At 41.7% G+C, this 14,936-nt stretch overlaps 2 protein-coding genes across 2 annotated transcripts; one reads left to right on the forward strand and one right to left on the reverse strand.

Annotated features, from left to right (window-relative positions):
• Window positions 1-1,369: 1,369 nt before the first annotated feature.
• LOC310878963 (myosin light chain kinase, smooth muscle-like) lies at window positions 1,370-9,008 on the reverse strand (the record flags this gene model as incomplete). The annotated part of the gene is made up of 10 exons (XM_083793379.1): window positions 1,370-1,575; window positions 1,888-1,959; window positions 2,471-2,558; window positions 2,860-2,989; window positions 4,357-4,476; window positions 5,482-5,605; window positions 6,696-6,913; window positions 7,259-7,465; window positions 7,628-7,730; window positions 8,915-9,008. The coding sequence occupies 10 exons, from the start codon at window positions 9,006-9,008 to the stop codon at window positions 1,370-1,372; spliced, it is 1,362 nt and encodes a 453-aa protein (XP_083649505.1).
• A 4,485-nt stretch (window positions 9,009-13,493) lies between these two features.
• Window positions 13,494-14,270, forward strand: LOC310878964 (inhibitor of growth protein 4-like; the record flags this gene model as incomplete). The annotated part of the gene is made up of 1 exon (XM_083793380.1): window positions 13,494-14,270. Exon 1 carries the CDS (start codon window positions 13,497-13,499, stop codon window positions 14,268-14,270), a length of 774 nt encoding a protein of 257 aa, XP_083649506.1. The 5' UTR covers window positions 13,494-13,496.
• Window positions 14,271-14,936: the final 666 nt, after the last annotated feature.

The raw sequence follows: 14,936 nt of genomic DNA on the forward strand, positions 1-14,936 counted from the left end.
AATCAAATTGAATCATTGAATTCCCTCCTCAATGTTGTAAGATGATAAGAGCGCCCCTCACTTCACACAGGTGTGATTTTTCCCTGAGATTTACAAAAAATAATGTCCTAGAATCAAGCCATTCAGGATCCTGGAGATTCATGACCATAAAACCTTTGATTCTGTGAAAACACATTTCTGAATATTTAATGATATACATTTAATAAATATATACCAACAACACAATATAATAACATAGAATAGCTGTTGTGTAACAGCGGATCCTACAACTCTAACTCATTTGGACAATACTGGAATAAAATAAATAAATCAATATACAAAGACAACTTAATTTCATTTCAAATCATTTTATTTGACTGACCCAGTGAAACATTACAGTTTCCTCCTGACTCGCTTTCTCTCTTCCTTCAGGTGAACGTTAAAGGGACACTTCACCCCTTTTGCAACCACAATCTTATTTTAATGATGTTTGGGAGACAAGAAACACTTTTTTTGTGGGCAATATGTGTTTTTAGATATTTTAGTATTTCAAAGTATCCATGATGTCATGGACACTGGGCTCACTTCCGTCCTTGACTACATGTCTCAGTAAAACAGCCCTCCCCCTATCTACAAGCAAGGAGGAGCAGTGCACCAAAGTGTTATGCACCAGTCTAGGGGATCTGGTACCCAACATGAAATATGACGCTCCCGCCTTCCCCAACCCCCAAGCAGCCACTCAAACAAGGGTTGAAAAGCAAATATAGGTTTATTAACAAAAATGATATTTACAAAAGGGGTAAAGGAGTTTAAGGCAACTGATAGATTAAATAAGAAAATAACTAGAAACTAAATAATCTTCCCTAACAAAACAAAACACATGGGCTTACCTCCTTAACATAAAACAGGACTTTAACGGGCAACGAAACTCAAAATCCCCTATTCAGGTTTGGACACAACGCAAAAAAAACTCAGAGTAACAAAACATAACATAAGGAAGGGCGGGCGGTGGCCGGTTGGGAGCCGAGGAAGACAGGTCTGTCCCCTGCGTGCCGCACTCTCCTCTGCTCCTCTCTTATGTAGGGGAAAGGCCACCCTCGTTAGCCACTGAGATGTCTTGTGGGGACTCAGGCCTTCTCCACCAATCACGGCTGTCCACCGCGCTCTGCATCCTCTCAGTCACGCCCAGGCTCACGATGCCATCTCCATCTGGGCGATGCACGGGGCGCGCGCACCACTCCAAACCAGGGCAGAAAGACATGTCACAGCATAGGACCACATCACAGTATAAGACCACAGCACAGAATACGACCCCAGTCGTAACAAAAGCATTATGGGAATTGTCGTCCAGGTCGTTGAATTGTTGTCCATACACACTCATGATACATTGTTACTCTTTCACAATGAGTTTGGCAGAGCAGACTGCCTCCCCCTGGTCATTGGTGGCTTTGCAGGTGTAAATATTGGCATCACCAGGGTCCACCTGGGCCAGGACCAAGGTACAGTGGCCATCTTCCTCATACTCAATCTGCACTCTAGATGATTCAACCACAGGCTGCTCACCACACAGCCAGATCACCTCTGGGTCCAGGTAGCCTGTCAAGACAGAGGGGTGGCAGAGTTAGAATTGACGAAACAATTGAAATGGAGAACAAAGGTGACCCACTCAGTGCTGAAACTATGACAATTTCATCCGAAAATATGCCTGTACTAAGGGTGGTCAGTCAATGTGTACGCCAAGTAGGCCTACAACTCGTGGCATAATTACCAACCAATTTCCAAAGCATACTGTGTAAATAAATAAATAAAAATATTAACTAAGGCAAAAAATAATAATACAAATTACAAAACGTGTAACTATATACCTTGTAGGTGACAGGAGAGACAAGCTCTAGAGCCCTGTGTCACTGTCTGGTCCTGTAGTCTCTGGGAGAACTTGCTCTGTCTGTGCTTGCTCTGTCTCTGGTGTCAAGGGGCAATCTGGGACAGAAGGAGTATTATGAGAGTTTAACCTTTAAAGATGTTGAATAAAAGATGTTACACAGAAAGTGTGTGTGTCCTTGTTTTGAGCCACTGAGGAGATCTGTCGGTGCTTGCCCGTTTTTCCTCCCGGAATTTTCCCCAGTGAGGGGGATAACTTGTAATATGCTATTGTTCTGTTTGTATTCTTTTTGGAAAAATATAAAAAGATATTCCAATGGAAAGGCTTTATCATTTTACTGACCCTATACACAATTTAGTATAATGTAAGGTTTTGCCCACTCAAATGGTACCTCGTCAGATAATCCCCACATAGCCTACAACAACTTTTGTGAACCGACTTCACTGTAGCCTTTTCATAAATTCTATTTGTACTTAAACTGTCTGCTGCCGTGAAAGTTTATAGATAGAGATATTCAAAGTCCAGCTGTCTCCCAACCCTCAAAACCGAGAGGAAAACCGAAAAGCGGTGAGTTGTCCTGTTACCCAGAGGAAGTATTGAGTTTCTCACCTTCCCGGGAGCTTGTAGGTGATCCATGGCTGTTTGCTTTAGAGAGCAGAGCCAATCTCGTGATGAACCCCACGGCATTGCCTGCTTTCTGTATGAGGCACAAAAAGAAGAGATTTAAACTAGAATATCATAAGTCAACAGTGAAGAGTGGAAAAAACCATATAGCATTTGAAGAAGTAAGCTTGTGGTGAGATGGTGAGATTATAGCTGAAAAGTTATGAGTGAAATTGAATGAGACATTATTTCCCTTCCTGCAACAACTACTGGTCTAGATGCTGCAGTCAACAACAGATAGTTGTGGTCATACTGGTCAGTTCCTAATATACAGTATCAGTAAATAAAAGGGTAAAATAGCAACTCAAATCAAAAAGGCAAAAAAGCCAGGCTACCCTCCACTTCTGCCTAGCGAGGAACTTCTTCATCTTCTCCTTGGACAGGCTCTTGCCAGTGTCGGAGTCTACCGAGTTAAACGTTGCCATCCAGGGGTGAGCCAGGGCTTCCTTAGAGCACAACCTTCGTCTGGAACAGAACACAGAGGTTTAAAATTTGTTTAGTTTTTGCTATATTTTGCTGATGCAATGGCTCTATTCCAGAGATAACTGTATGGACTACGACTAGACAGGATATCGTTGCTGTCGGGAGGAAACCGCCTAATTCATTTATTTTTGTGCATAAATCAGTGCTATTGAACACCCGTCTGTGTGTTGTTTCGAAAATATTGAACCAATGGAAAGTACTAAAAAATACTTTGGACAAAACCTTAAAGGTATATTCAGTGATTTCACTTAATTCAAATATCACTTATTTTTTTGTTTTGTTGTGATAATCCTCCCTACTATAGAGTGTGCTGGCCATATAAGGAGTTCCTCCCTGTCCCCAGTTAACCCCTGGGGGTCAAAAAACCTTAGGTTTCGTTTTTGACTCTCTATCCTGATTGGACAAAAGGCTGGGTCCCACAGCCAAAAACGAAACCTAAGGATTTTTGAGTGAAATCACTGAATATACCTTTAACTTAATTCCATTGGAACCTCAAACTGTCTGCTAAAGCAATTAACTCCACCACCATTCCCCCTCTCATGCAAGTAATTGACAATATATCAACTCACAACACCAACTTTGATGAGGCAGTAGTGCTTTGTTTTGAAAATATAAGGTTTTCTTAATTTCCTGAAAAATTTGTAATTTTCATTTCCTGAAAAATGAACATTTTGGAGTTAAGAGGTTTCTTCCCGACAGCAGAGATATGTGAATGTTTGTGAAGTCAGTGCCAAGGATTAGGAAAATGTATCAGATATGTGAGTTTAGCAGAGGAGAAAACACTTAGAGGCTGCACAAGAAAAGTAGGCTATAGGAGAGGAGAGAAGGAAAGAAGGGAGAGGAGAGAAGGAGAAAGATCCTAGAACCGTATCTGAAAAGAAACATCGTCGAACCACTGACAACTGTGAATTTCACAAATTTAAAGGAGTCATTTAGTGTCCTAAATAAAAAGAATTGTGGGAGTTTTAGACATAAGACAACCCTTCTCAAGCTTTACGACTGGGTGACTAGGGGCCCGATTCACTAAGCTGTTTACACCCATGGTGTAAAGGAATTTTTCAAACTTCCCACGTTAGTAGTCTGATTCGGTAATCTTTTTTGTCTCTGAATTTTGCAGGGGCAAGTCTGCTTCGATGTAGACTTACACGGGACCAAAGCTTGCTGTATGTCATTAGAATGCCTTATTATTCTAGACTACTATAACATAGGAAGTTTGGAAAATTCCTTTACCAGCCAAAATATGGGTGTAAACAGCTTAGTTAGCTTAGTTAATCGGGCCCAAGAAGTAGGAAGTCAGAAGACCACAGTCAGGCATTATAACACACACATGCTAGGTGTCCTGATGTTACCTGGTGTCCTTCTTGAGCAGGGAGCTGATGAAGTTTTGGGCCTGCTCAGTGATGTCCTCAAAGCTCTCCCCATCAAACTCCCACCGGGCTGCTGTCACAGAGGCCATGGTCTCCATGACACTGTTACCCAGGAATGGAGACACACCACTCAGTCTGAGGAGCACACAACACACACACACACACACACACACACACACACACACACACACACACACACACACACACACACACACACACACACACACACACACACACACACACACAATATATATATAATATAATATTTGAGCTCCACAGGTGGCAAACAAAGTAAAAAGTTCACTGAGAAACAGGCACATGTCTACTATACTGTGTAGACTAGTGTATACAGATCAAGGCACATCAATAAAAGATCAATAAAATATAGAGGTCATATTGTTTATAATGTTTACCGTTACCAATGCCAACCATCCAGCTCTGCCTGCCAGAGTTTGAGAGAGAGAGTGTGCGTGTCCGAGTGTAACACTATATGGAGTTGGAACAACAGATGTTCAGGAGGCGGAGGAACACACCTTGACCATACCTTCACGCCATCCTCCGCCCTCCATGCCAATCTACCTGAGCCTACTTATACCCGCCCTATACAACCCAGCATCCTCTATGCTTTTCGTATCCCGCCACCATCCTCATCACCACCACAGGACCAGCAGCATCTCCTCTGCTCCATCTCCTCCTCCATCTCTCCTCACCTCCTTCCTCACAGTTCCCACGGGGGGATCACGCCTCCAAGTGTACCGCAGGCTGACCGCCACACGACCCCCTCCCCAAAGACTCCAGGGTCGGCGACCCCCCCGGAACCCACGCCCCGCTCCCCCCACTCTCCTCCTCATCATTTCATTCATTCATTCAATAAAATCTTTAAATTTTCCACAATGGTGTGTTCATTCCAACTAGTGAAATAACCACTTTCTGACATATTCTCCACTCAGATATTCACTATCACCATTCACCACCCACTCATTTGCTAACACACCATTGAAATATTCTAGACTTATTATGGAAAGTTAAAAAAGAGTAGGCTGAATGGACCCTTCTTCAAAATATAGCCATGCTTCTAATTCAAACTGGGGTAAGTTAATTACTCACAATATATAGCAGATTACACCGATGCTCCACATGTCAGTGGCCAAGCACACAGGATCATAGCTGAGGACTTCTGGGGCCACGTACTCTGCGGTTCCATGAAACACCTTTAGAGGAGTATTGGGGTCTGCAATCAATGTTATAAATACAGCATTAAAATGCATTTGTGGTAATTTAACTATTTCGTCAATCCAAGCCTAAATCTAAAAAGTTGCTCTCAGTGGTGCCAAAATCTCGAATTTAAAGGGTCAGGACACACAAAATCACATTTTCTTTTTTTAACAACCCGATGATCCGACAGACATGTCTGAGCCATAGTGTCGGGGCTTTGTCATAGTACCCATTGTACCCGTATGCCTGTGTCCCTTTTATGCCCATATGTATGGAGATCCCTGATGACATTAGTATATGCCCAGCCATACCCTGTATATCGGTTGGAACCGCATATCTGAAAGAGTCATCGGCAGGCACGGCACTCCCTCGAATCCTTGCCGAGTCTATCCGTCCCATATACGGTATGCACATGAGTCATGTGACATGGCCATTTATGGGAATAATGGTTGATCTGTGGCTCTGGACAACCAGATCTCCATATATGCCATAGTATGTCAAAATGATATGCCTATATATGGGCATATCTGGTATTGGGTTATGGTCGGTCCTTAAAATGATCCAGATTGAATATGACTAGACCGGTGCCCGGCTTAGAGCGCAGAGTCGATAATGTTGGAAGTTGGAGATCCATGCCCCACCCGGCTATGCAATACCCGTTGTACCCGTGTAAGAGTACCCATTATACCCACCTATCCTTGTCCCTTTTATGCCCATATATGGATATTTCTGTATCTGTGTGTCCCTTTATTTATATGGAGTGTTATGAAGTGTTATGATGACAGGCCAGCTCCATATATGGAGATATAGGGGTGTTCAGGTCCAGATCCCGGGCATAGGTTTTTTGTGGCAGTTCTGGACAACTGTGGGTCCGATCGACCACCAGGCAGGCACTGCACTCCCTGTGGGGGGTGTGGAATGCGTATATCGAATTTGAATAGATAGAACAGATTTGTCGGTGGGGCGAACGGTTCTCGGGTTACGTGGATTACAGACGTACGTACACGCACACACACAGAGAGACTTGGTGCATTTATAGATATAAATGTGGGTGATGCATAGGCTATACGTTATATGAATGTTAGCAAATCACTTATTTTACTCACCCAGTTTGTTGGACATTCCGAAGTCAATGATCTTAATGGAGGTGCTGGTGTGGTCAACACATACAATGTTCTCAGGTTTCATGTCTAGATGGACAATGTTCTTCTGATGCATGTACCCGATTCCTTCAAGGATCTGCTGCATGTAACCCAGACCGACAGGCTCTGTGTACTCAAAGTCGTCATGCACGATGCGTTCAAACAGCTCCCCCCCTTCAATGCTACAGAGATAGCACACAGAGTGACAGAATGACTATTATAATACATGTACTTGCACTTCTTAAATATTCCTTCCTAATAGTCTAATACTGTAATACTGTATACACCATATGAAACTGTGTGAAACCACAACATGTAGGCCTACTGCAATGCAGTACAATGCTATGTTTTACTGCTTCATGACCGAAGCCTCATTTATACTTTGCTACATGGTGGCGTTGCTCACCAACTTAAGAATAACAGATTTTTCAATTGGAAAATGTGACACATCACATCAAATGTGTCAATTAAAAATCTGTTATTTTCGCTATACTGCTACAGCTACATTATTATGTTGCTATACTCACAACTCCATGACCATGACCATCTCAGGTTTGAGGTCGTATGCTGCCAAACAGCGAACCAGTTTGTTGTGGTCGAGGTGGTTCATCAGCTCTATTTCCTTACAAGCTGCCTCCCTCTCCCTGGTACGACGGCCACCGTTGAAGAACTTTCCAGCATACACACGACCTGTCACTTTGTGGGTCAGCTTGAACACCTGGCCATACGTTCCCCTAAGGAAGAAAATTATACTTTTTGTTCGGTTTTAGTAAGAAAGAAATGTGTTTGTTAATATAACTAGAAATTGGCTTGAGATAGTATCATGTTATCAGAGAGAACGGATGTAAGCTGTGTGTTTACAACATTATTAGCAATTAGCCATCACAGACACTCACTCTCCCAGTTTCTCCAGTACATTGTAGTGGTCTGTGACTTTATGGGTAGAATCAACTTTGACCTCTGTATATGTTTGAACGGACTCCTCTCCCTGTGGCTTCTCTGAAAGCAAAATAGGGACATAGCTGATGTCAGAGAGAATACATAATACTATATCCTTATGAGCATAGGGATATTTTGTGCTAATTCGTCAAACAGCGTAACATTTTGCACAGATGTAGCCCAAGGCATGCTCTAATGATTTAGCTAGGACATCCGAGGCAGCGATCTTTGAGGTCACACACATAAATCCATATGATATGGGCACCATTGACAACCTATATAGGCTATAAGGCAACATTTTCTAAATTTCATTATGCTTTAAGTAGCATGTGATGTTTCAAACTAGGAGTTTTTCATGATTCTGAATCCATTCCAAGCATTAGTGTTGCCCGAAAAACACTCCTTGGGCTAAATTCAGCCATAGCCAAGCTTGCCCAAATGTGCCCAGATGTGCTGACCTCCCTTAACTTAAGGGCGAACATAGCGGATCTATAAGCGCTCAATATTGAAATAATAATATTTGAGATATTTGAGAGCTTGTAGATCAGCTATTTTGGGGGGCGCGACCCACACCTTTTTGCTACTGGAGATGTTATGTAGCATATGACAACATGGATTTCTAAACAGAGGACAAATTATTTCAATGCAAAATGCTGCTGTAGTAAAAGGGCAAGGGCTCAAGCCCCCTTTTTCTGTCTATGTGTGCACATGCCTGCAACACACAACACAGCATGCAGCATGATGTCACGTGTTGTGAACATTAACATTTAGATCTGCTATCTTTGGTGCGTGCAGAATGACACCGAAGATAGCTAGCAGATCAGGCATAATCCCTGCTGCACAGACAGACATCTTTATTATCTTTAAAGCTCGGCTAGTTTAAAATCCTTCAGTGTTTTGCACTGACTGCACTCATAGCAAATAAAGGTAATTGCATGTTCTACAATCTACACATTCCCTAAAGACAGGAACAATTGATGGCATGTAATGTCAGCCAAGATTACTCTCTCTGATCTAATTGTGGTAACCAGTAATTCTGGGGATACCAATTGTATCATATGCAGTGTATATTTGTAATCAATTGATATATGAAAGACATTGTTTGGAGGACAAGCATTTGTGTCATTGTTCCTTATGAGAAGATAGTTTTTTTCTTCTCATAAAATGTCTAATCTGTGTATAAGCAATGTATTGCACTTATAATTCTATGTAATTTGTCAGTGTTGATTGATAACAATCCTTACCTCTTGGCGTTACCACGGGGCTCTGGTTATTCGAAAATGAAGGGGAACTAGATCCTCCAATGTTGGGAGACAGCGATGACCCTGCGTTTTCCATGATAGTGTCCAGATAGTGTCCAGCAGTGTCCAGATGGTTTTACTTTCTGAATTGGTTTCATCATGTTGGGCATTGTTAACAGGACGGAGAATGTAGAAGAACCAGATTTACAGGGATGTCAGAACTGAAGCTATAGCTTCAAAGTGGTTAGGCCTTAGAAAAGTGATCGTAATGGTAACAAGAAGACTCGCCCCGTTTCTGTTTTCCTCCCAGAAATGTCCCCAATGTGAGGGGTGGGAGAGGCTGGACAGCAGACGGCTGGACTTTGAATTTATCTAACTATAAACTTTCATGACAGCAGACAGCCTAAGTACAAATATAATTTATGAAAATCTACTACATTGAAGTCTGTTCACAGAAGTTGTTGTAGGATATGTGGGGATATTCTGACGAGGTACCATTTGAGTGTGCAAAACCTTACATATACTAAATAATACTAAATTGTTTATAGGGTCAATATAAGTAAAATAATATAGCCTTTCTACAGGAGTATCTTTTTATATTTTTCCAAAAAGACTACAAACAGCCAATAGCATATTACAAAGTTATCCCCCTCACTGGTGACAATTCCGGGAGGAAAAACGGGCAAGCACCGGGTCGAGTCTTCCGGTATTCATCGTAATGACATCACTGGAGCATAAGCAATTCATTCATTCATTCATTCAACCTTTATTTTAAAGAGAGATCATTGAGGGAGACCCTAATTTACAATGAGGCCGAGATTACACATAAATTACAAAAAAGACAATATGTTGACAGCAATCAGTTAAATCATTTGGAAAAAAAAGTAAACGGAGCCAAAACTTACCGACTGTCAATGCCAAAACCCAGGCTCATCTGGCTCATTGAGCAACAGGGATTCACAGTTTTTATACCTGCCAACAGCTACAGCTCTGATCAATAGGAAACAGACCTGTTCTGCATGTGACATGAAAGTTACCGGAGGTCTGTTGATTGATTAGGTCAGATAAAGAGCTGAAGAAACAGTCGCTACTGTCTTAAGACAGTGCAGTGCTAGACACCGCTGCTCAAAAAAGGAAAGGTGATCTAAAGTAGATTAAATAATATGGCAAACATCATGTGAGTTCTCAGTTCTCACACATGTTTTACTTCTCAGATATCTTCCTTGTCATTTAAAATCAGTGGTGGAAAAAGTACTTAAAGTTTTTACTTAAGGAAAAGTATCAATAGTTTAACAGAGTTTAACATTTACTTAAAGGACCACTTCACCACTTTTCAACCTATCTTCATATAATAGGTCCTCACTAATAATCATGATAAAATGGCACGATTTCTTTTCTACTCAGTCTGTGTCTCATAGGAGGGCTGTGGGCAGTTTAGAAACTGTCTTCCAGTGACATCATCATTAGGCAGATTCTTTTTTAAACCAGATTTTTTTACAAAAATGTTTAGATTTTCATTATCGTGAGAACGATGGCTTCCATTTTCACATTGAAACTTTTCGGGACTAGAAAGCCTGCAGTTTCTATTAGCTTGTATTCCCCATCGATGATGTCCCTGGAAGACGGTTTCTAAACTGCCCACAGCCCTCCTATGAGACACAGACTGAGTAGAAAGAAATTGCGCCATTTTTTCATGATTATTAGCGAGGACAAATTATATGAAGATAGGTTGAAAAGTGGTGAAGTGGTCCTTTAAGTAAAAAATCTAAACCACGGACAACGCTCATAGTTTCAGAAATGTCCCATTACCATTTTAAATAGGACTGCGTGTGCACGTTTCCTGTAATGCAAGGCGTTGCCTATCAACCGGGACAGTGTTAAAAGTTGATTTTCAGCTAAACCGTTTCATATCGATAAAGTACTTTAATTGAGGGAGAATTCCGAATAAAGGCAGACAATGGTTGGATTTTAATTGACGTAACACTCCATCAAAGGCATCCAAATGGTTAAAAATATTAAAAGTATTCAAAAACGCATGCAGAAGAAAATGTTTTATGGTCATAATTCACCAGGAATAAAAGAAAATTATAGCTGCACATGCACACTGGTGCCAATGGCAAAGGTTTTATTGTGGACACATGAGACCAACATTTCAGACAGACAAACTGCCTTCTTCAGGGTACAAGAACAATGGTATGTGTGGCATTAAATACCCAGATGGGACCTATTGCCGAGTGACACTCAATTACCCCCATTGCTGGTGGAAAACTATAATATCACATGTGACTGCATGGCCAATATAATTAATCAAATAAATACAGAAGAAGAAGATAATTCACCAGGAGCCTGGATGGCATAGGCGTATTATGAGAAAACGCATACCATAATTCCTCTGCACTGCTATATGAAGGCTGATACATACAAACAATGGTCAAAACAGGATACATTTGAGAGAGAACCTGGTTATGGCCATCTGGATGGGGAAAAAAACACAATTTAGTTAAGCCCAGAAAAGGTTGCAGAATATGTTTTTGTGTACTGCTACATGATGATGATATGATATTATGATATTATTATATTATTAGTCTGAAGGAAGCACAACAAAAATAAGTTATACTACACCTATACACAAGATAAAAAACAACCTTGAAACCTTGAACCCTAACCGGCCAAAACACTTCACAGGAAATGTATTATCCTTTATTTACTGCTTCTACGTCTTGGTGGCCCCTCTACCCATAATGGACTTCTTAGTGTTTCTCTCAGGTTTCAAAATTATGATATAACACTTTGGTCCAAACAGTGCCACTAAGAGACCAAAACTAGATGCAAATAGCTCCATTACATCTGCATATTTGCCTGGAGAGCTGATACAGTAAATGCTGGAATGAACGCTATCCACACGGCACAGAAGATCAACATGCTGAAAGTGATTAACTTTGTTCATTGAAGTTGTCTGGAAGATTCCTTGGCATGAATGTTAGGACAAAGCTGAGGAGTGTCAGTAAACCAACAAAACTCCAAAACCAACTGTTGATCGCACCACACTCAGACTATTTCATCACTGTGGTATTGCATGTTTTTATGAGGTGTTGGTGAGGCAGACACAAGCCAGACCATGCAGATTGATGCCTGGATGGAAGTAAGAACCAGAACTGTTCCTCTCTGCTGCACAGCACCGAACCACTTCAGAATGTATGAACCCCCAGGCTTGGAGGCCTTGAACACGGCCAACACCACCATAGTCTTTACCAGGATAGACGAGACACATATAGCACAAAGCTGATCCCGAATGCTGCATGTCTCAGCTGACAAGTCCAGAGCCTGGGACGGCCAATGAACAGAAGTGAACACAAGAAACAGAGTTTGAGTGACAGCAAAAGTTGGAAGCTGAGTTCTGAGTTGCTGTCTCGATGATAGATGAAGATTCCCAGGACAACGGCACTGATAAGTGTGCCTACCAATGAGATGGTTGTCAAGGAGATACCCAGAGCCTCATGGTAGGACAGGAACTCTAATGCTCTTTGGGACACAGTGGTCACACTGGGGATTGGACCAGAAATCCTCTGGACAACTTGTGCACTCTTTAGAGCCTAACAAAGAAGGAAAGATTAAAGGAACATAAGTACATAGTATCATTCTAAAGATAATATACAATATACAAGGGACTAAGTTAATTTCGCTCCTATGCCACCAAAATGTGGAACGCCCTACCAACAGCCATTAAGACATGTGAATCCCTTGACTCCTTCAAAACCGCTCTCAAAGGGCACCTACGGACGGCTCTCCCCCCCACCTCCTTTTCCCCTTACTGTATATGTTTTCCCCTTTTTACTTCTTTTACATGATGATTTCCTGGTTGTTTTTTGTTTATAGAAGTGTATATTTGTACGTCTCTGTCAAAAATGCGAATATAATATAAAACCTGCCAGCCAGGTGCAGCAAACGAGTGCTGACCACACCCCTGCGACCGCCGCGCCCAGGGCACCCCCCTTGCCTCTATGTAGATATGCCTCTGATCCCACGGTTACCCCTATTCCTTCTTTTATTAATTAAACTCATGTAATTGACCCCTGGTGCAACCTATACGTTGTTCTACCTTTGATGCCGGCACGCTCTCTGTGTCTCATCAGCTATTGATATACATGTAGCAACATAACTATTTAAAAAAAAAGAGAGAATCAGAATTTGAAGGTTTAGGAGCGTGCAAACATATTGCAATTTAATTGCAAAGCAACAGGTTTGTCTTTTCCTTTTAGTCTGCAATACAGTTTGGTTACAGTATAAAGAATTACTGATACAGGTACAGGACCTTTATCTCTTTATAGTTTCTCTCCCCCCCTCTCTCTCTCCATCTCTTTTCTTGCTGATCGAGCTCTGGTCTGACATCACACACTACACAAACCGATTTGCGCTGATGTCAGGCATGTCCATATATGTGCTGAGGCTTGTCCACATCTGGGCATAATCTGGGTTCTCTGACACCCCATAACCTCGTAGGATTTCCGGACAATCTATCATAATGTATGACAGGACAACATAAGGGTCTAATTGTCTTGTTAGTTAAGTTTTTAGAATTTTCAAGATGCCAGCGGGAAAGTATTTGGAGCATTATTTATATAGCATTGAGAATATGCCATTCGAACTGCAGCAAAACTTAAACGTGATGAGGGACCTGGATCAACACACAGAGGATTTGAAGAGCCAGATAGACTCCCTGGCTAAAGAGTACACGTCCAATGCTTGGACTCTGTCCTCTGAACAGAGACTCTCCATACTCAGGCAGATTCAGCAGTCCTACAGCAAATGCAAAGAGTTTGGAGATGATAAAGTACAACTGGCCACGCAGACCTATGAGATGGTTGACAAGCACATCAATCGTCTGGACACAGACCTGGCACGGTTCCAGACTGACATGAAAGAGGAAGAGAAGCAGAATGAGAGCCGCACCGACTATGATTCCTCGTCCAGGAAGGGGAAGAAAAGTGACTTCAGGCAGAAGAAGGAGGTGGCTAAAACCAAGTCGAAAGTGAGGAGTTCAGATGAAGGTGGCAGCCCCATGAGCAAACAGAAGAAAGTCAAACTCCTTCAACCAGGAGAGATCAACATCAACACTGCCAACTTTGGGAATGTGCATCTCTCTGGTGTTTTGGAAATGCCGGTGGAGCTCAACGAGCCCACCTATTGTCTGTGTCACCAGGTCTCCTATGGCAAGATGATAGGCTGTGACAACACCGGCTGTTCCATTGAATGGTTCCATTTTGCCTGCGTGGGCCTGGAAACCACACGGACACCAAGAGGCAAATGGTATTGTCCACAATGCTCACAAGACAGAAAGAGGAAAAGGCCACCTGGATAACTGAAACAAATCAGAAAATAGTATGTTTACTACATGTTTCAACTATTTTGCTTTCTACATGTTTTCAACTATTTTGCTTTCTTATCTTTCTTAACATGTGGTGTGTTTTCTTTTGGTTTGCAGATATGTTTTTTGTTACTTTTGTGCTCTCGACCATGAGTTTCATCAGGAGGAGCGCTATAGCTCCTCCTATGTCCAGTGTGTGTAAACACAAACATTGTCCGAACACAAACATTAAATGCCATTGATAATGAATGGCCGGTTTTACTTCATTGTCCCAACACAAACATTAAATGCCATTGGCAATGAATGGACAGTTTTTAGTGTTTGTGTAAACACAAACATTGAAGATGAGGACACAAATTCTCATTGGCCGGAATGAGATAAAGTATGATGATAAGAGTGCCTCTTACTTCACATGGGTGTGATTTTATTTCATTTTACATTTCATTTTACAAATTAACATTAAACACTACACTACACTTGACGATTCTAGCATCCATTCATATGGCCTACAACAAGATTACAATGTTTGGGGTATTTGACCTGACAGCATTTCAGGTAAAATACCCATTTGACCATGAATGTTTAATTGATTGATCCATCTGTAGCAGGTTGATGTATTTGCAGTGGCTCCCACACCTTTCATTTGCAAGTCAAGACCCA

The sequence above is a fragment of the Protomyctophum parallelum genome (assembly GCF_964188405.1).
Source record: "Protomyctophum parallelum genome assembly, chromosome: 21".
Lineage (NCBI taxonomy): Eukaryota > Metazoa > Chordata > Actinopteri > Myctophiformes > Myctophidae > Protomyctophum > Protomyctophum parallelum.